The sequence below is a fragment of the Spinacia oleracea genome, chromosome 1 (assembly GCF_020520425.1).
Source record: "Spinacia oleracea cultivar Varoflay chromosome 1, BTI_SOV_V1, whole genome shotgun sequence".
Lineage (NCBI taxonomy): Eukaryota > Viridiplantae > Streptophyta > Magnoliopsida > Caryophyllales > Amaranthaceae > Spinacia > Spinacia oleracea.
Window position 1 is genome coordinate 109,607,436 of NC_079487.1, and position 21,745 is coordinate 109,629,180.

Consider the following 21,745-nt stretch of genomic DNA (forward strand, 5'->3'; position numbering starts at 1 on the left):
TCCGTTGTTGAACATGTTAGGCTCGTTGCTGTTTAAACCAATATGAATGTATGACAAACTTGTATTTACAAAATTTACAAATTCATTACGTATTAATTCATCATTGTCGATTATTAATTACTACGTTATTAGTATTTAGTTCATCAATACATGTTTCATAATACTCTGATATGGTAGGGGAGGGCATAGATGATTTTGATTCCATTTGAATAATATGATTGGTAAATACTACAGGACATAATAAAAGACATCGACTGACTTTTCTTAATTAAGTTTATGAAATTAATTGGATAGTGAACATTATTACATTAGTTGTTCGTCAAAAAAGAAAATAACATTAGTTATAAATCACGTAATCAAATTGTTACCTTTTCACTTTGCTTCAATAATGTAGATATTATAATATAAGCGCATTGAAAATTGTGATTTTAATAATAACCCGACATTTTTTGTAATTTGTATCCGAATTGATCTGTCTAAACACGAACCCGGCCCGATATGAACCCGACCCGATATGAACCTGACCCGATTACAATCCAGTTAAACCCGTTAACGAACCGAACCGAATTGACCCAACCCGACTACAATCCGACCCGACCTGACCCAATCCGATATGAACCCGACCCGATATGAACCCGACCCGATTATAACCCGAACCGATATGAACCTGAACCGATATGAAACCGACTTAACCCGTTTTTGACCCGACCAAATATGACCCGACCCGATATGAAACCGACCCGGCATGAAACCGATCCGATATGAACCCGACCCGGTATGAACCCGACCCGATATAAACCCGCACTACATAACCCGAACCCGAACCGAACCGTTTAATTTTCAACCCGACCCGAACCGAACCGATAGCAAAATGAACCGGTTTCAACCCAAACCGATGAACCCGAACCGAAACCGAACCGATGACCCGATTTGACACCCCTAGTTTTTCCGCATGATTTATGAATTGTCATATGTATCATAACCTAACAAGACGAAGGCCCAGCACGAAGTCGGGCCATCGCCCAGCAAGCCAGCGCGCCACAACGCACCAGCCAAGGCTGCGCCAGGCCCACCGCAAGGCAGGCCCAGTGCGCGCCAACGCTGCGGCAGCGTGTGGGCCTCGCAGCAATGGGCTGCGAGCTTGCGGGCTGCGCGCGCGCGCATGGCGCCCCTCGTGGGCTGCTGTGCGTGCGTGTGTGTTGGTGTGCTATACGAATCCTAAAGCTATCAGGTTTCGACTAATGATTAAATTCCTAAAACTAAAAGGATGAATTAATTAAATAAGAATTCTATTAGGATTCTAGTTTAATTAATTCGTATCCTAATAGGATTACGATTCCCTTTCCATACCTCTATAAATAAAGGCCTAGGGTCATTATTTTATATAGAGTATTCAAGTATTCAAAGTTATTTTTGAGAGCAAAAATTCAGTCATACAATTGCCTATACTAGCCGAAAATTCCAAGTACCTTAAGGGCGATCCTAGTTGGTCAAGCTTAAGGCGGATCCGGACGTGCTGTGGACTATCTACGGAGGGACGACACTTGGAGTCCTAAAGACTTGTTCTTGTTCGGTTCGGGCGCAGCTAGGGAAGGCACGCAACAAAGTGTATGCATCTAAACTATGCTAAATGATTATGTGTAAATAATATGCTTTCCTGGCTTTATGGTTTTTTCGCATGATTTATGAATTGTCATATGTATCATAACCTAACAAATTCGTACTTGGTGTTCCCATAATTTGTTTCATTTCCTCCTTTGAATTTTGTGGTGTGTTTGGACTAAATATAACATTAGATTTTCAAAATTAATGGCTTCACCAGAAGCATGACAGAATATATTTTTAGCTTCTCTAACTTTACTACATGATATTGTATTGGCTTTGAACAAAACAAGGAGTCATCAGCAAAAATTAAGTGGGAAATAGAGGGAGTTGACCTTGAGATTTTAACACCCTTTACATGTCCTGCTTGTTCTAATCTCAACATTAATTTAGAGAGCACTTCCAAGACCAGAATGAATAGATGAGGAGAAATCGGGTCTCCTTGTCTTAGACCACACCTTGGCTTGAAGGCTTGTGTTGGTTCCCCATTGATTAAAATTGTGTACGACGCCGTAGTTACACACTGCATGAATGCATGATCCAATGTCTCCATCTAGCAGGAAATCTCATGTTGTCCAAAAGCCACTCAATGAACTCCCACCTTGTTCATATCAATTTTCAAAATCGCAAATCTTTCTAGTCCTTTCTTTTTCCTTTTTATATATGACATTACCTCATGAGCTAGCAAAATATTATCCCCCATATATCTTTTTGGAACAAATGCATTCTGAAAGTGCCCAACTAAGTCTTGTAATATCAGCTTCAACCTATTTGTAATGCACTTCGAAACTATTTTATAAATTACATTACAAAGGCTTATTGGTCTAAATTAATTTGCTTTTTCTAGAATATCTACTTTCGGGATGAGCACTATAAGAGTTTGATTCCATTCCTTTAAGAGGTATCCTGTTCTGAAAAAGTGTAATACAGCTTCAGTTACCTCTTTTCCCACTACTTCCCATGCCTTATGGTAAAAAACTGCTGGAATTCTATCCGGCCAGGCGCTTTCAGACCTTCAATTTGGAAAATTGCTCTATGTATTTCACTTTCATCAAACTCTTTTTGCAGAATATTAATATGATCATTAGCTAATGGAGAAATCAGACCTTCCAGACATTCAGGTGTCCTCCATTCCTTCACTTTTATTGTTAAATTGTTGTCGCTACCCCCAATTGTTAGGTTATGATACATATGACAATTCATAAATCATGCGGAAAAACCATTTAGCCAGGAATACATATTATTTACACATAATCATATAGCATAGTTTAGATGCATACTCTTTGTTGCGTGCCTTCCCTAGCTGCGCCCGAACCGAACAAGAACAAGTCTTTAGGACTCCAAGTGTCGTCCCTCCGTAGATAGTCCACAGCACGTCCGGATCCGCCTTAAGATTGACCAACTAGAATCGCCCTTAAGGTACTAAAAATTTCGGCACTTTTAGCAAGGAATGTGTCTGAATTTTTCTCTCAAAAACTCACTTTGAATACTTGAAAACTTGTTATAAATTGTGAACCCAGGCCACATATTTATAGGGGTATGGAAAGAGAATTGGAATCCTATTAGGATACGAATTAATTAAATCAGAATCCTAATGAAACTCTTATTTAATTAATTTATCAAATAGAATTAGGAATTTAATCATTAAACGAATCCTGTACGTTTTAGGTTTCGTATGTGAACACAAACACCCACGCACGCACAGCAGCCCACGAGGGGCGCCATGCGCGCGCACGCACAGCCCGAGCATCGCAGCCCACGACTGCCGCAGCCTTGGGCGCGCGCTGGGCCTGCCTTGCGGTGGGCCTGGCGCAGCCTTGGGCTGGCGTGTTGTGGCGCGCATTTCCCTTGCTGGACGTGGGCCTGGCTTCGTGCTGGGCCTTCGTCTAGCAAGCTCGTCCGATGCTAATTCGTACGACACGATTCCGATTAATTTTCCGATTCCGGAATTCATTTCCGATACGAACAATATTTAACATTTCCGATTCCGGAATTAATTTCCGTTTCGAACAAATATTTAATATTTCCGTTTCCGGAATTATTTTCCGATTCCGATAATATTTCCGATTCAGACAATATTTCCGTTTCCGGTAATATTTCCGATTCCGGTAATATTTCTATTTCCAATAATATTTCCCGATATGTACCATGTTTCTGTTTCCGGCAACATCTACGACTTGGATAATATTTATATTTCCGATACGATCCATATTTCCGTTTCCGGCAATATCATCGTTTCCGGAGTATTCATTTCTTGCCTGTGACGATCTCAGCTCCCACTGAAACCAAGATCCGTCGATTCCGAATATCCATAGATGGAGTATTTAATGCCATTAAATACTTGATCCGTTTACGTACTATTTGTGTGACCCTACGGGTTCAGTCAAGAGTAAGCTGTGGATTAATATCATTAATTCCACTTGAACTGAAGCGGCCTCTAGCTAGGCATTCAGCTCACTTGATCTCACTGAATTATTAACTTGTTAATTAATACTGAACCGCATTTATTAGACTTAACATTGAATGCATACTTGGACCAAGGGCATTATTTCCTTCAGTCTCCCACTTGTCCTTAGGTACAAGTGTGCATTTCCTAATTCCTTTGTCGCTCGATGCTTGCTCTTGAACATAAGGTAAGAGTTGTCATCCTTATTATGTCCAGAGGTGTTCCTCGGTTTCAGAGTTCAACTGATCAAATAAACAGATAATCATAGCCTATGATTCATCCGAGCACGGCCATGCATTTCACAGTTTCTAGCTCTCCGAGTGGCCTTGTACAACTTTTAAGCATCTCATCCCGATTTATGGGAGGACAATCCCAATCTTGCGATCTTGAGATTAGACTTCGTTTGATAGGTGATTACCTGAGCGTTGCCTTTATAGCCTCCTTTTACGGTGCGACGGTTGGTCAACGTCAAAGTAACCAGTTCTCAAACAAGTAATCTCAAATCACTCAGGTATTGAGGATTTAGTGTCTAATAATTTTAATGAAATTTACTTATGACAGATTTTCATCTCTTACAGTAAAGTTTCATAGGTCTTGTCCGATACTAGTCTTCCCAAAGTAAGTATCTATGCAAATGATTATGACATTGCCATGTCCACATAGTTCAAGAAACAGAACTACTAGTCATCTTGCATTCTAGTCGTCTAACGTTTTCTATGCGTCCAATTTTATTTAAAACTCCGACTAGGGACCATTTTCAACTTTTGACATTCAAGTTCACTTGATAGACATTTCTTAGTCACAGGACTGGTCCTGACAGTCTATCTTGAATATATTGTCAAATTGAAAGGACTCATCATTTAATAAACCACAAATTAAATGGAAAAATGAATTCTTTTCATTTATTGTGAATGATTAACCAATAATGTTTTACAAAGATTTAAACTCTAAAACTTTAAAACATTAAACAGAGACATCAAAGCCATTCTCCAATATGCTTGATTCCCATAGCTGCAGTGTGCGAGTTGTGCTTCGCCTGCGGCAGAGGTTTGATGAGTTAAAAAGTGATACCGCAAGTGCACGGTGTCTGTTGTTAGCAGATACTTAGCAAATACGGGTCGATCCCACAGGGAGACAAGTTCTATTAGTTTTTGCCCAATTATACGAACTATTTCAATAACGAAAGTTGATTTTGGATATTATTAACTAATGAAGCTAAAGCAATAATGTAAATGTGAACTTATGAATGAATTAAAAGGTCTAGGGCGTCTGTTCGGTTCACCATGCTTATACCAATCCAAGAACACAAATCAATCCATAAATGAATAAACTAAGCCGAGTAATTAAAGTACATGTTAATCCTACGGTCGGGTCTTAACACTTTCAATTCAACATATGCAGTACGGTCGCTAACATAATCAGAATTGCCGATTGCACTAAGCCTCTAAAAATACGATCTTTCGATTCTAATTCCTATTAGCTAGATAATCAATTCATGAAACTGGCCGATAACATGAATCAACAATTAAAACAAATCAATCGGAATACTCAAGCAATAATCTATAAATTAACGAACTTTATGCATAATAATCATGGTATAAACATGGCTTCCCTTACTTAGCCCTAGAGTACGACTACTCGCTCATAATTGAATTAATAAACATGATAGAAATAATAAACATGAATTTCATAATCAAAGGAAAAATTAAACTAAGGAACGAAAACAATGATAATAAATTAAAGCGAAAGAAATTATGAAAAATACCTCTATATTGATTAATTGAATGGAATGAACTAGGGCTCAATAATGTGTAGAGAGAGAAATAAAACTGAGCGTTTAAAAGAATTCTCAGGAATTAATAACATGAGCGAAATAAATTAGTTCCCTTGAGTATTTATATGCTCCTATTTTCTAAAATAAAATAAATAAATAAATATGAAAATAAAAAAATAAAAGTCGTCGATGATTGGTCGATTGAGCGATGATGTGGCAGCCAAACCCGAGCACGAGCCGCGCACACGGTAAGATAGATGGCGAGGCATGGGCAGCGAGGGATCTCGCGCACCATCCCTCGCTGGCATCATGATGAGCGACTAGCAAGAAGGTAGAGCAGCGAGGGAGCTAGCGAGCCATCCCTCGCTGCCCTGCGCGTGTGTGTAGCAAGCTAAGCGACGAAGCAACGAGGCAGCGAGGGAGCTAGCGAGCCATCCCTCGCTGGCCTAGTGAGATGCATAGCAGGCCAAGGCGACGAGCAACGAGGCAGCGAGGGAGCTAGCGAGCCATCCCTCGCTGGCCTAGTGAAGCAAGCAACCATGAAGCGATGAGGCACGACGATAGATGTAGCGAGCCAACGATAAATGTAGCGAGCCTACGATAAATGTCTTGCGAGCCAACGAGGGATCTTGCGAGCCAACGAGGGATCTTGCGAGCTATGCACAAGCGATACATCGAGTTAATCATCCCCGGAAAACTCAATTCTCCGATCAAACACTTCGTCTCCGACTCAAACCATCCGGTGATCATTCGTTCCACCTCCAAACACTCCGAAAGCACCCAAATGATTGTAAAATCACCTGAAATATCAAAGAAAACACAAACGGAGCGTAATAGAGTACAATAACGACGACTTATGCAATTATGACTCTAAATGCAACTAAAATGAGACGAATGCCTAGAAATGCAACCTAAATGAGCCTAGAATACCCTATATAAATATGATTCATCAAGGTTTAGTCAATGGATCTGATATGTTGTCATCAGTTCCAATTTTGCTTATCTCGACTTCTTTTCTTTCAACGAACTCTCATAGAAGGTGAAATCTACGAAGTACATGCTTGACTCTCTGGTGGTGTCTAGGCTCCTTTGCCTGTGCAATAGCTCCGTTATTATCACAATACAGGGCTATTGGTCCTTTAATGGAGGGGACTACACCAAGTTCACCTATGAACTTCCTTAGCCATATAGCTTCCTTTGCTGCTTCATGTGCAGCAATGTACTCCGCTTCAGTTGTAGAATCCGCAATGGTGCTTTGCTTAGCACTTTTCCAGCTTACTGCTCCTCCGTTGAGGCAGAAGACAAACCCAGACTGTGATCTGAAATCATCTTTGTCGGTTTGGAAACTTGCGTCCGTATAGCCTTTAACAATTAATTCATCATCTCCACCATAGACCAGGAAGTCATCTTTGTGCCTTTTCAGGTACTTCAGAATATTCTTGGCAGCAGTCCAATGCGCCTCTCCTGGGTCTGACTGGTATCTGCTCGTAGCACTGAGTGCATACGCAACATTCGGGCGTGTACATATCATAGCATACATTATTGAACTAATCAATGATGCATATGGAATCTCATTCATTCGTCTACGCTCATCAAGTGTTTTTGGGCACTGAGTCTTGCTTAGAGTCATTCCATGAGACATGGGTAGGTAGCTCGCTTGGAGTCCGCCATCTTGAACCTATCAAGCACCTTATTGATATAAGTGCTTTGACTAAGTCCAATCATCTTTTTAGATCTATCTCTGTAAATCTTGATGCCCAATATGTACTGTGCTTCTCCTAGATCTTTCATCGAAAAACATTTCCCAAGCCAAATCTTGACAGAGTTCAACATAGGAATGTCATTTCCGATAAGTAATATGTCGTCGACATATAATATTAGGAAAGCAATTTTTCTCCCACTGACCTTCTTGTATACACAAGATTCGTCTGCGTTCTTGATGAAACCAAAGTCACTGACTGCTTCATCAAAACGTATATTCCAGCTCCTGGATGCCTGCTTCAATCCGTAGATTGACTTCTTTAGCTTGCATACCTTTTTAGCATTCTTTGGATCCTCAAAACCTTCAGGCTGTGTCATAAACACAGTTTCTGTTAAAACGCCGTTTAAGAAAGCAGTTTTGACATCCATCTGCCATATTTCGTAATCGTAATATGCAGCGATTGCTAACATTATCCGAATAGACTTTAGCATTGCAACTGGTGAAAAGGTTTCATCGTAATCAACACCGTGGACTTGCCTGTAACCTTTTGCAACCAATCTAGCTTTGAAAACTTCAAGTTTCCCATCCTTGTCCTTTTTTCAGTTTGAAAACCCATTTGCTTCCAATAGCTTGGTAGCCATCTGGCAAATCGACCAAATCCCATACTTGGTTTTCAGACATGGAGTCTAATTCAGATTGCATGGCTTCTTGCCATTGCTTGGAGCTAGGGCTCGTCATAGCTTGTTTGTATATCGCAGGTTCATCACTTTCAAGTAATAGAACGTCATAGCTCTCGTTCGTCAAAATACCTAAGTACCTTTTCGGTTGAGATCTATATCTTTGCGATCTACGCGGGGTAACATTTCTAGTTTGACCATGATTCTCACCAGATTCTTCTAAAGATCTCTGAGTTTCATCCTGAATGTCATCTTGAGCATTCTCTAGAGTTTGTTGTTCGACTCGAATTTCTTCGAGGTCTACTTTTCTCCCACTTGTCATTTTGGAAATGTGATCTTTCTCCAAAAAGACACCATCTCGAGCAACAAACACCTTGTTCTCAGATGTATTGTAGAAGTAATACCCCTTTGTTTCCTTTGGATAGCCCACAAGGATACATTTGTCAGATTTTGGATGAAGTTTGTCTGAAATTAATCGCTTGACGTATACTTCACATCCCCAAATCTTAAGAAAAGACACATTTGGAGGCTTTCCAAACCATAATTCGTATGGAGTCTTTTCGACAGCTTTAGACGGAGCTCTATTTATAGTGAGTGCAGCTGTATTTAGTGCATGTCCCCAAAATTCTAATGGAAGTTTGGCCTGACCCATCATTGACCTGACCATGTCTAGCAAGGTTCTGTTCCTCCGTTCTGACACACCGTTCCATTGTGGTGTTCCAGGAGGAGTCAATTCTGATAGAATTCCACATTCTTTCAGATGGTCATCAAATTCATAGCTCAGATATTCACCGCCTCTATCAGACCGCAGTGCCTTAATCTTCTTGCCTAATTGATTCTCTACTTCACTCTGAAATTCCTTGAATTTGTCAAAGGATTCAGACTTATGCTTCATTAGGTAGACATAACCATATCTACTGAAGTCATCAGTGAAAGTGATAAAGTAGCTGAAACCACCTCTAGTATTTGTACTCATTGGTCCACATACATCTGTATGGATTAAACCCAATAGTTCATTTGCTCTTTCTCCAACTTTAGAGAAAGGTTGCTTTGTCATTTTGCCAAGTAAACATGATTCGCATTTACCATAATCCTCTAAGTCAAATGGTTCTAGAATTCCTTCCTTTTGAAGTCTTTCTAAGCGTTTCAAGTTTATATGGCCTAATCGACAATGCCACAGATAGGTGAGATCTGAATCATCCTTTTTGGCCTTTTTGGTATTTATGTTATATACTTGTTTGTCGTGATCTAATAAATAAAGTCCATTGACTAATCTAGCAGATCCATAAAACATCTCTTTAAAATAAAACGAACAACTATTGTCTTTTATTAAAAAGGAAAATCCCTTAGCATCTAAGCAAGAAACTGAAATGATGTTTTTAGTAAGACTTGGAACATGGAAACATTCTTCCAGTTCCAAAACTAGCCCGGAGGGCAACGACAAATAGTAAGTTCCTACAGCTAATGCAACAATCCGTGCTCCATTTCCCACTCGTAGGTCGACTTCACCCTTGCTTAACTTTCTACTTCTTCTTAGTCCCTGTGGATTGGAACATAAGTGTGAGCCACAACCTGTATCTAATACCCAAGAAGTTGAATTAGCAAGTATACAGTCTATAACGAAAATACCTGAAGATGGAATGACTGTTCCGTTCTTCTGATCTTCCTTTAGCTTCAAGCAATCTCTCTTCCAATGCCCCTTCTTCTTGCAGTAGAAGCATTCGGATTCAGAAGTGGGTTGACTGACCTTCCTCTTTACAGATTTGGCGCCAGTTTGCTTAGTTGGGCTGGCCTTGTTGCCACCTTTCTTAGCATTCCTCTTCTTTCCAGATTTCTTGAACTTGCCCCCACGCACCATAAGCACATCCTGCTTATCACTTTTGAGCGTCTTTTCAGCGGTCTTCAGCATACCGTGAAGCTCAGTGAGCGTTTTGTCCAGACTATTCATACTGTAGTTCAGTTTGAACTGATCATACCCGCTATGAAGAGAATGGAGGATGGTGTCTATAGCCATTTCCTGAGAAAATTGTTGATCCAGCCGACTCATATTCTCAATGAGTCCAATCATTTTGAGAACATGTGGACTTACGGGCTCGCCTTTCTTAAGCTTGGTCTCAAGAATTTGCCTATGAGTCTCGAATCTTTCGACTCGAGCCAGATCTTGGAACATGTTCTTCAACTCACTGATGATTGTGAAAGCATCTGAGTTGATGAACGTTTTCTGCAGATCCGCACTCATGGTGGCGAGCATTAGACATTTTACATCCTTGTTGGCATCAATCCAACGATTGAGGGCTGCCTGAGTGACCCCGTCGCCTGCGGCTTCGGGCATCGCCTCTTCTAGGACATACTCCTTTTCTTCCTGCATAAGAACTATTTGCAAGTTCCTTTCCCAGTCAAGGAAGTTTTTCCCGTTCAACTTCTCCTTTTCGAGAATTGATCGAATGTTGAATGAATTGTTGTTTGCCATATTAAAAACTAGAATTGAAAAGTATAAACAAATAAATAACCATTCACAGTTTCTCTTAATAAACTTAAATTCTAGCATACATGCATAATTCAATGTTTATTAAGCATTTTATTCAAGTTATGTGTTCCGGCAGGTGTGAATAAAATGATTCCAAGATCCTAAAATCATTGAAGAACTAAGCATAGTTTGTCGACTTAATCCTAAAACATCTTAGGTAAGCAAAAGCCTTTTGCTAATAGTCTAGAAACTATTCTTGGTTGATAGGTACGTCTAAGAACTTATTAGGTAAACCTATCGATTTTTCCACGACATAAAAGGACTCCTTACTTATATCGTTGAGTTTTACCAAAACTAACATGTACTCACAATTATTTGTGTACCTTGCCCCTTTAGGACCAATAAGTAACACCTCGCTGAGCGAAAACTATTACTAGATTGATGTAAAGGATATCCAAGCAAGTGTATATTTTGGCAAGGCACCTTATAACTCAATTTTTAAGTTTGGAACTTAAGGCTCTTACTATGTTGGTTAGATTTTAAGTGAACTAAAATCCTTAATCATGCAACATAATCAAGCTTTTGATCTCATGCATTTTAAGACATATTTAAAAGCAATAACTTAAAACATGCATAAGATAAATGTGATCTAGTATGGCCCGACTTCATCTTGAAGCTTTAACTTCAAAGTCCGTCTTGAAAATCTCCGTGGGAGGCACCATTTTCTTCAAATAGGATAAGCTATAATTAAAACTAATTACAACAATTTGATGGTACGCAGACCATATTTGAATTGAAAAACAACTTTGGTACTTTAGACCAATTACATTTAAATTAATGGTACGCAGACCATATTTTCTATCCTATTTGGGCCATACTAGTCACTTCATAACCTGCAAAACAGTACATATACAATATATATCATTCACCCATTCATTATCATGAATGGCCCACATAGTTGGTTAGTAAACACATTATGCATCACGTAAACATTTGCAGCAATTAATCAAGGGCACCAATAATCTACCAATTATTCAGTCCTTATTAATTCTAATCAAGTTGTTTTAACCTTAAGGATTTGTAGACCTAATCAAGAGTTTATGACTAAAAAGGGCTCCCACTCAAACCAATAAATTCATATGCTTTACTAATTTTAAACATAAAAATGTATTTCTAGTCTAACCGGAAACATACGAATTTAATTAAAATTTAAAGCTCATATAAATTTATAATTGTATCCAAAAAGTTTAATTTAATTTCAGTCGTATTTAAATTAATTCATGATTTTAATTTTAGTAAAATAATTAGAATAAATAAAAATTTATTATAATTACAATATTCAAAATTAAAATCCAAGAAAATAATTTAAACTATTAAATTTAAAATTAATTAAAATTACGTAAACTGAAAATTTCAAATTAAACATTCAAAACGATCTAATCGCAACGCAAACACCCTACGCATCGCACGCCCATGGGCCACACGCACACAGCCATCGCTGGCCATGTGCGCGCAGCCCATGCGCTGTGTCGCATAGCTGCTGCTTCTACCCTTCGCAAGCCATCGCACGAGTTGGTGCTCGCTGCGCGCGCGCCAGTGCTCGATGCACGCGAGCCATCGCTCGCTGTGCGCGCTCGCCAGCGCTCGCTGTGCGCGCTCGCCAGCGCTCGCTGTGCGCGCTCGCCAGCGCTCGCTTGATGCGAGCCAGCGCTCGCTGCGCGCGCTCGCCAGCGCTCGCTTGTGCGAGCTCGCCAGCGCTCGCTTGTGCGAGCTCGCCAGCGCTCGCTTGATGCGAGCCAGCGCTCGCCAGCGCTCGCTGCGCGAGGCATCGACGCTGGGCGCAGCACTCGTGGCACGCGAGCTTGCGCTCGCTGCGTGCGAGGCTGCGCGCGCTTGCGCGAGGCAGTGCGCGTTGTGGCGCAACTCGCTTGCTGCCCACACGCGACTGCCGTGCCTTGCCTTCGCCCATGCCCATTCGTCCATTGCTCGTAGCCCACGACACAAGGCAGGGCTGCTGCCTTGTGCTCGTGCACCATGCCCTTGCTCATTGCATTCGTGCCGCATTGCTCGTCGTCGCATGCCCGCACTATACAACACCCCTTAAGGGTAACACGTAGCGTCCATTGCTTTGTGCGTGCAAGTTATATGAACGAATCGCATAAAATTTAAAAAATTTATATTTAAAATTAATGACAAATTAATAAATTAATATTAATTTCATAATTTTAGGGCGAAAAATCGAAAATTTATAATTCAATTGATTTCCGATTAACATGGATTCAAGTCTAGGTCATAAAAATTTAAAATTTATCATAAATTTACAATTTTTATGGTGGTTTTTAATCATAGGTATCTAATTAAATTATAATTAATTATGAAAATCAAATTAATTCTAAATTATTCTAATTTTCAACAAATTAATCATAATTACAAATTAGATTGCATAATTAACAAGGCTAGGCATTCAAACTTGTTAAACATATACAGTAGGTCAATCAAAAATTCAAGATTTATCAACAAGAATCGCAAATATTTAATTTAACATCTTAAATTTACGAAATTTTGCATTCGAAAAACTAAAACCTTCGAAAAGTCATAGTTAGGCTTCGAATTTGAGAATTCTGGGTTCGGCAGAAAAATACCATTTTTGTCAAAATTTTAGAATGCCTTTTACATGCGGAATTGACACAAAAATCACTCGATTTGGATGAGTAACAAAGAAACTGCCGGAAAACTGCGTACGTATAATTAAATAAACGCAATTTGCAATTAATTAACAATTACGAAAATTAATCACCCCTTTTAATTCTTGCAAATTTGTAATATTTAACCATGTTCATGCAATTTAGATTATGAAAATAATAAGAGGCCATACCACTGTTAAGTTATGATACATATGACAATTCATAAATCATGCGGAAAAACCATTTAGCCAGGAATACATATTATTTACACATAATCATATAGCATAGTTTAGATGCATACTCTTTGTTGCGTGCCTTCCCTATCTGCGCCCGAACCGAACAAGAACAAGTCTTTAGCACTCCAAGTGTCGTCCCTCCGTAGATAGTCCACAGCACGTCCGGATCCGCCTTAAGATTGACCAACTAGAATCGCCCTTAAGGTACTAAAAATTTCGGCACTTTTAGCAAGGAATGTGTCTGAATTTTTCTCTCAAAAACTCACTTTGAATACTTGAAAACTTGTTATAAATTGTGAACCCAGGCCACATATTTATAGGGGTATGGAAAGAGAATTGGAATCCTATTAGGATACGAATTAATTAAATCAGAATCCTAATGAAACTCTTATTTAATTAATTTATCAAATAGAATTAGGAATTTAATCATTAAACGAATCCTGTACGTTTTAGGTTTCGTATGTGAACACAAACACCCACGCACGCACAGCAGCCCACGAGGGGCGCCATGCGCGCGCGCGCACAGCCCGAGCATCGCAGCCCACGACTGCCGCAGCCTTGGGCGCGCGGTGGGCCTGCCTTGCGGTGGGCCTGGCGCAGCCTTGGGCTGGCGTGTTGTGGCGCGCGTTTCCCTTGCTGGACGTGGGCCTGGCTTCGTGCTGGGCCTTCGTCTAGCAAGCTCGTCCGATGCTAATTCGTACGACGCGCTTCCGATTAATTTTCCGATTCCGGAATTCATTTCCGATCCGAACAATATTTAACATTCCCGATTCCGGAATTAATTTCCGTTTCGAACAAATATTTAATATTTCCGTTTCCGGAATTATTTTCCGATTCCGATAATATTTCCGATTCAGACAATATTTCCGTTTCCGGCAATATTTCCGATTCCGGCAATATTTCTATTTCCAATAATATTTCCCGATATGTACCATGTTTCCGTTTCCGGCAACATCTACGACTTGGATAATATTTATATTTCCGATACGATCCATATTTCCGTTTCCGGCAATATCATCGTTTCCGGAGTATTCATTTCTTGCCTGTGACGATCTCAGCTCCCACTGAAACCAAGATCCGTCGATTCCGTATATCCATAGATGGAGTATTTAATGCCATTAAATACTTGATCCGTTTACGTACTATTTGTGTGACCCTACGGGTTCAGTCAAGAGTAAGCTGTGGATTAATATCATTAATTCCACTTGAACTGAAGCGGCCTCTAGCTAGGCATTCAGCTCACTTGATCTCACTGAATTATTAACTTGTTAATTAATACTGAACCGCATTTATTAGACTTAACATTGAATGCATACTTGGACCAAGGGCATTATTTCCTTCACCAATAACGTCTACGGTGGTCGGTGGGGACCACATCTAGGAGTAGATTTTTGTAGTTTTTGAAAAACTTAAAACTATAAACACAAATCAGTTTGTAGATTTTTTAAAACAAAAAAAGGAAAATCATAAATAATGTCGAACGGGCCCTTAGAAAATGGTTTATGAAATTATATGAAATAAAGAAAATACAAATAATTTCAATGACTAAGATTAATTTGATAAGAATTAAAGGTTGAGATTGAGACTGGGGAATAGTGCTTTAATAGATTTCTTTATGTTTCATTAGTAAAGGAAGGAAAGGGAAGAGGAAGGAAGGGAAGAGAAAGGAAAGGAAATAAAATATATTTTCCCATGTTTAGTATGATGAAAGAAAATGATAGGAATTCTATTTCTGGTACAACATTACTACATTAGTAATGAAGGGATGAGAAGGAAATAAAAAACGTGAGTTTAGGATTTCATATTTTGATTGACAGATTTAATTTTTTCTTTTCTTCTAAATTTCTTCAATTTTTGGGGAAAAAAAGTAAATTTTTTATTTAGAGAGTTTTCCTTCTAATTCCCTTCATTTCCTTCCACTTTCCTTATAATTTATTTTCTGAACCAAATAAAAAAAACATTATTTTTCCTTTACTTTCTTTTCTTTTTCTTCCAATTTCTCCCAACCAAATAAAGTCTTAGGACATCCAATGAAGCAACATCCCTAGAGCAGGTTCAAAATCATACTCTTGCCATTCACAAAATTTAGAGCAGTTCGATTCCCTCTAAATCCCATTTGGGTGAAGAAGGTGTTCGTTGTTGTTTTGTCAGTTGAAAAGCTCCATACTTGATCAAATAGGAAATGCTGGGTACCAAAGCTTCTGTAGTTGTCGACATTGTTGCTCGAAAACCTTCATTTGCCTTCTTTCATGGCTGCGGTAATCTTCTTCATCACTCTCCTCCTTTTCTGTTCAATTTCAATGTCAATTCCCAATTTCAATTCTCGAATTATGCAAGAATGGATATTATTGTTGATGACCCACAACTGTTCCTGAAGTATGTAAGACAAGAATGTAAATTAGGGTTTTCCCAAATTAATCATGCCCTTAATCTATTCCAAAAGATGCAATCTTTGCACCCCTTACCTTCTGTTATCGATTTTAATCAGCTGTTAACAGCTATGTGTAAGATGAAACCCAACCCCCCTTTTGCCACTGTCATTTCTCTGTCCAGGAAACTTGAGTTGTCTGGTTTCCGCCCAGATGGTTATTCAGTTGCCATCTCCGCCAATTGCTATAGCCGGTTAGGGTGCATGGGTTTCGCGTTCTCCCTTGTCGGTAGACGCCTTAAGCTAGGTTATGAACTCGACATTGTTGTCTTCACCACCTTGCTCAATGGTCTTATTCATGCTGACAATCTCCGCGGAGCTGTTAAGTTGTTAGATAAAATTGTCAAGCTTGGTTTCCAACCCGACCTTGTTACCTTTGGTGCTATGTTTAAAGGTCTTTGTAGAAATGGTGACAATGTAGGTGCTCTCGACTTGCTTAGGAAAATGGAATCTCATGGTCAATGCCAACCCGATAATGTCATATATTGCACCCTCATTGATAGTCTTTGTAAAGACAAGCTTTTACTTGAGGCCCTTAGCCTTTTCAAGGAGATGAAAATCAAGGGAATTTTACCCAATGTCGTCACTTATAATACCTTAATTCGAGGTATGTGCACTCTAGGACAATGGAAAGATGCTCGGGAGATGTTGATTGAGATGGTGGACAACAAAATTGCTCCTAACATTTTTACCTATAATACCTTCATCGACATGTACTGTAAAGAAGGGATGGTAGGTGATGCACGAGCTTTATTTGAGACTATGACTAAGAGAGGCCATATTCCTAATATCATTACTTATAATTCTCTGTTGGATGGATATTGTTTACGTGGAGAATTGGACGATGCAGAAAAGTTAATGAAGTTGATGGTAAAAGATGGTTGCCAACCCGATATTGTGACTTTCAGCATCCTGGTTAATGGGTATTGCAAGCACAAAAGGCTTGACGAAGCTCTAAGTCTTTTCCGGGAGATGCCCCTTAAAGGAATAACCCCTAATATTTTCTCATATACTAATCTTATTGATGCCTTATGCAAAGACAATCAACTCGAATATGCATGCAAGCTTTTGAAGGAGATGCAATTTCATGGAATAACACCGGATGTAGTAACTTATTCTTCATTGATAGATGGCTTCTGTCATCATTCACTGATTGAAGAGGCAACACTCTTGTTTAAGGACATGAAAAGTAAAGGAGTGCTTCCCAATATTTTCACATACACTATCCTAATTGATGGCTTGTGTGAAGCTGGGCGACTTAAAGAGGCGATGGACATCTTCTCCTTTGTTGTAGATAAGGGGAAACAAAGTGTGCGTACATATAATGTAATGATGAAAGGTTTCTGTAAAAAAGGTTTACTAACTGAAGCCCTAGAGCTATTGAAGAAAATGGATAATGATGGACATCCTCCAGATGATTGCACCTACAATACAATTATTAAGGGATTTCTTTATGGTGATGATGTCAGCAAGTCTTTAGAGCTTCTCAACATTATGACCAGCAAAGGGTTTGCAGGTGATGCTAAAACATGTTCGCTATTTGTTGACTTGCTCATTGATCCCTGAGTTAGCCAAAAGAACAAGGCTTTGCTTCAGAAGTTTTTCAAAAAATGAGTAAGTGCTTTGTAGATGCCTGGAGTTATTATCTAGTAGTTTTATTACCCATCTTTGTCATTTTTCAGAGTGAATATGAGGGCTACTGTGTACACTTTGGCATGAGGGAGGATTAACGCTGATGACATGCTCCAAAAGTGACGGCCGGCTTCGGTTATTTTTCATTGAATATTTGCCTGATTGTGCTGTGCTAATTGTCCTAATTGTGAATCTTGTTCACATTTTTCTTTACACCGTAAAATGACGAGTTTCCTTTGGCGGAGATTGTTTGGTTTGCATGAGGAGTAATGGGTTTTCCCTCTGGAGATTATAGATTGGCTACATATATGTTTTAGAGGCTTTGGTAAGAGCAAGGAAAAGAAGTTGTTATGGAGCATTGCATTCATGGCAATCTTATGGTGTGTGTGGCCATGGCCGTGGTTGGAGCGAAACTCCCGGGTCTTTTCATGTGTTTTTTTGCCTTGTGATTTGTTTTGGGACAAAGATGGCGGGGGTTTTCAAGGATTTCTCGGTTGGGAGGTTCAAAGAAACTGGGTTCATTTGTAATTTTCTTTCAGGAGGTATTTGGTTCGCGTATTTCTGTTATGAGGTATGACTTTGGAATGGGTAGAACTCATATCATGTGTCTGCTTGACAAAATTATAAATTTTAAACCATACCTTAAACTCATAAGCTATGGGGTTTAAGGGCCCTTTGGGGAGGTGGGTATGGCTGATGGCTCACACTATACCTCTAGGCATCAAATTAAGGGGATTCTTGACAAACCCATACCACTATGTGAACCAAACACCCCGAGGACAACTTGTCCTCTTTATCATGTACCCCTTTGTCAGAGTTGTTAATGCAATCCTTTTTTTAAAAAATATCATTTTTCAGTCAAATCTATGCGTGAAGGCAGATTTTTTCGTCTTGAAACTTGGATGGCTGGCATTAGTTCCCCTCTTTGTGAAATGTACAATCAATGTGTTCCCCCAAAAAAATAGGCATGTAAGAATAGGAATTGCTTCGATCTTCCAAACTGGGCCTGATAGTGAAACTTCTGTACAAGGAATTATATTTTCACTTCAAAGAGCTTGTAGGCATTAAGTTGAAGTTTATGTGTGAGCTACTTTACAGTTGATTTCAGTTGTTATGTGAATGATTAATTGACCTGGTGGGAGGGGAGTTCAGAGTATCAAAAGTTTTATACATGGGTTAATAATTATCTTCATTGCCTCCACGATCAGTTGGGTACAGAAATATATTTGAATGCTTTATGGGCAAAAGTTGAAAACTAGCAGTGAGATTGAAAGTGTAAGATGGTCTTCAGTGCTGATTTTCTGTGCTATAGGATAACTTATCTAACTTTTTTGTGGGCCAAGGAGAGGGAGAAATTTAGAAGTTAACTCAGTGAATTGGGCTAATCTCTAATTTGGTTTTTTTTGCTGTTACGAGAACATGTCCTTTCTTGTTATTTTTGCTAGTTGCTGATCTATAGAAGTTTTTCCTTTATACAAAAAGTAAAATGGTTGTGAGTCTAGCTCTGAGACAAGGGTTTTTCTCATTTCTGTTAGCCAACTAAAGTGAAGTTGACCAAGTCGTTGATATAAAAAATATTGGATATGCTGCTCTATTCTTTGATTGACACCAGAGCTTCAGCGGTTTCTTACTAAAGTTGTTATCGTGCTTTGATTGACAAGATTGCAATCTAGCTAGATTTATTTTGGTGTATTTCTTATTATGTCATGGCATTCTTTTGGAATAGAGGTAATTTTCACAAGAAGTTTATTGTTTTTGTTTTGATAAGAGGCCTCTTTCCTTTGTGATGGAGAAGCATGTTCCTCTTTCCTGGTTTAAGTTGGTTTTATCTATCACCTGTGTATTTCATGCTTTGGATTTTTGTAAGGCTCTCGTCATTTCATCAAGTGTTTTTCCTTTGCCTTTTCTGAATCAGAAACTTAATCACCTAATTCATACTTCCTTGTATGACACTACTCCTAAGTTAGATGCTATTGTCCACAGACAACTGTCTAGGATGATCTTGATGCGACCTATGAGTGGTTGTTTCCTGACTTTCCTCTATACTGTGTAGTTTAATGATAGAGCTCCTATAATCTCGAAGGCTGGTGGTCATTCTGCTGTGGACTGTTTCTGGTCTTAGATGCAGAAATTTTTTCCGAGAGATGAATGAAAAATATAAGGTTGAAGGTTCCATTAGATTTTAATGTTCTTTCTCAGCTAGCTACAAACTTTATTTCCGGGGCTAACTTGTTGGACTATTGTCCTAAAATACAGATTGCATGCAATCTCTTTGCTAAGCATGGAAAATTTGTGTTCAACAAGATGGTATCACTGGTGCTGAACTGTTGATCATAAGGTTAGCCTTTGCAGCAAGTCTGTCGTAGTTGTGCAGCTTGTGCTGCAACTGTAGACTGTAGTTGAGTCTAACGTAATTAAATTAAATTAATGTCGTTTAATTGCTAGTGAATCATTTTCCTCGTTACATCGTGGCATTTATTTACAAGCAGAACTTATTTGTGCTTGGAGAGTAGCCAAGGTGATTTTCAAGCGCGTTCCTCTGATTTATTTATTTCTGGAATTATTCTTATAAGACTACTGATCTGATCTGTTTTGCAGGTTTTCTCTACTCTGCATTACATTTGTGGTGAGATGTGAAGACAGACACAGGATTTATTGCTGTGGAAACAGACAAAATTTATGCACCTGTGACAAATAAATTATATAGTGAAAAAGCTTATGGTAGCCAAAAATTGGAATATGAGGTCCAAACTCCAAACATGTGTACCCTGTTAATCCTCTATATTATCCCAAAATTTCCTACTTTGTGGCTCTGCTTCCATTTTGTTTCCATGCACAAAACTTACATACAACCCCACATCCAAAGAAATAGTAACCTAACCAACTCTTCTTCAAAACCATTAAGTTACTAGCCGGGAACTCTTCTTCAAAGCCATTAAATTACACACTTGAGAGAGAAGAAATAAGAGCATGAGCGATGATACCCTAGACAAGCTAGTCATCTTCTTAGCCAAAAGAGATGGCATAGACAAGCTAGTCAAGACTTACCAATATGTCTCCAAGTTAGCCCATTGGCACCTTGAGGAAACCCAACCGGACTTGGCCCGGAGGTTCAAACTATGGGAAGTGGCTGCGGGCATGAGTCGGAAGGTCTTTCGTAGCGGTCGGTCATTGTCAGGCCTCAACACCATAAGGAGGAACCCAGGCCCGACCCGTGGGCTCCGGACCTTGGCCGTCCTAGGGAATGCAGGGGAGATGGTCTACTTCTTCTTTGATCACTTTACTTGGCTATCAAGGCTTGGGGTGTTGGATGCAAAGTTGGCTAAGAAGATGAGCTTCATCTCAGCCTTTGGTGAGTCTGTTGGTTATATTTTCTTCATAATGTCAGACTTCATTCTCATGCATCAAGGGTTGAGGAAGGAGAAACTGCTACTCAAGGGTTTGGAAGATGGTGAAAAGAAGGAAGAGGAGGTGAATGAAGGGGTGCAGAAGATTAGGGGGGATAGAGTGATGAGGTTGATGGCGGTGGCGGCGAATGTGGCGGACTTGGTCATTGCTGTGGCGGAGATCGAGCCAAACCCGTTTTGCTGTCATGCTGTGACGTTAGGGATTAGTGGCCTTGTTTCTGCATGGGCTGGTTGGTATAGAAATTGGCCTTCTTGAACCATTTCACAGGATGTTTTCTGGGTTTACATGTAATTAATTGAGATATTTCTATGTTTTGACTATGAAAACTCTAATTCTAAAGAAAAATTACAAAGAAAATTTTGCCCAGTCTTTCTTGACCTTGAACACATATTTGTTGTTACAATGAGTCAATGAGCAAGATAATATACTTTCCATACCCAAATTTTAGGCATATACCACAACACCTCTTTTCCTTGAAGTTCTTATCTTTAGAATATGTGCCTAAAGTATGAGAATTGTAGATTCTAACTATTACATGCACCAAAACATTATCATTTCTCGATGGACAAATTGTTTTTTACCACCTATATAAATATAAAAATTATTTTTTACCACCTAAAAAACTAAAACTTGTATTTTACCACCTAAAATAGAATTAAAACTTGTTTTTTACCACCTAAAAACAAAAA

At 39.2% G+C, this 21,745-nt stretch overlaps 2 protein-coding genes across 2 annotated transcripts; both read left to right on the forward strand.

Annotated features, from left to right (window-relative positions):
- Positions 1-15,770: 15,770 nt before the first annotated feature.
- LOC110781864 (putative pentatricopeptide repeat-containing protein At1g12700, mitochondrial) lies at positions 15,771-21,442 on the forward strand. The gene is made up of 2 exons (XM_056839390.1): positions 15,771-17,630; positions 20,247-21,442. The coding sequence occupies exon 1, from the start codon at positions 15,771-15,773 to the stop codon at positions 17,580-17,582; it is 1,812 nt and encodes a 603-aa protein (XP_056695368.1). The 3' UTR covers positions 17,583-17,630; positions 20,247-21,442.
- On the forward strand, positions 20,619-21,311 carry LOC110781866 (peroxisomal membrane protein 11-4). The gene has a single exon (XM_021985917.2). The coding sequence runs from the start codon at positions 20,619-20,621 to the stop codon at positions 21,309-21,311; it is 693 nt and encodes a 230-aa protein (XP_021841609.1).
- Positions 21,443-21,745: the final 303 nt, after the last annotated feature.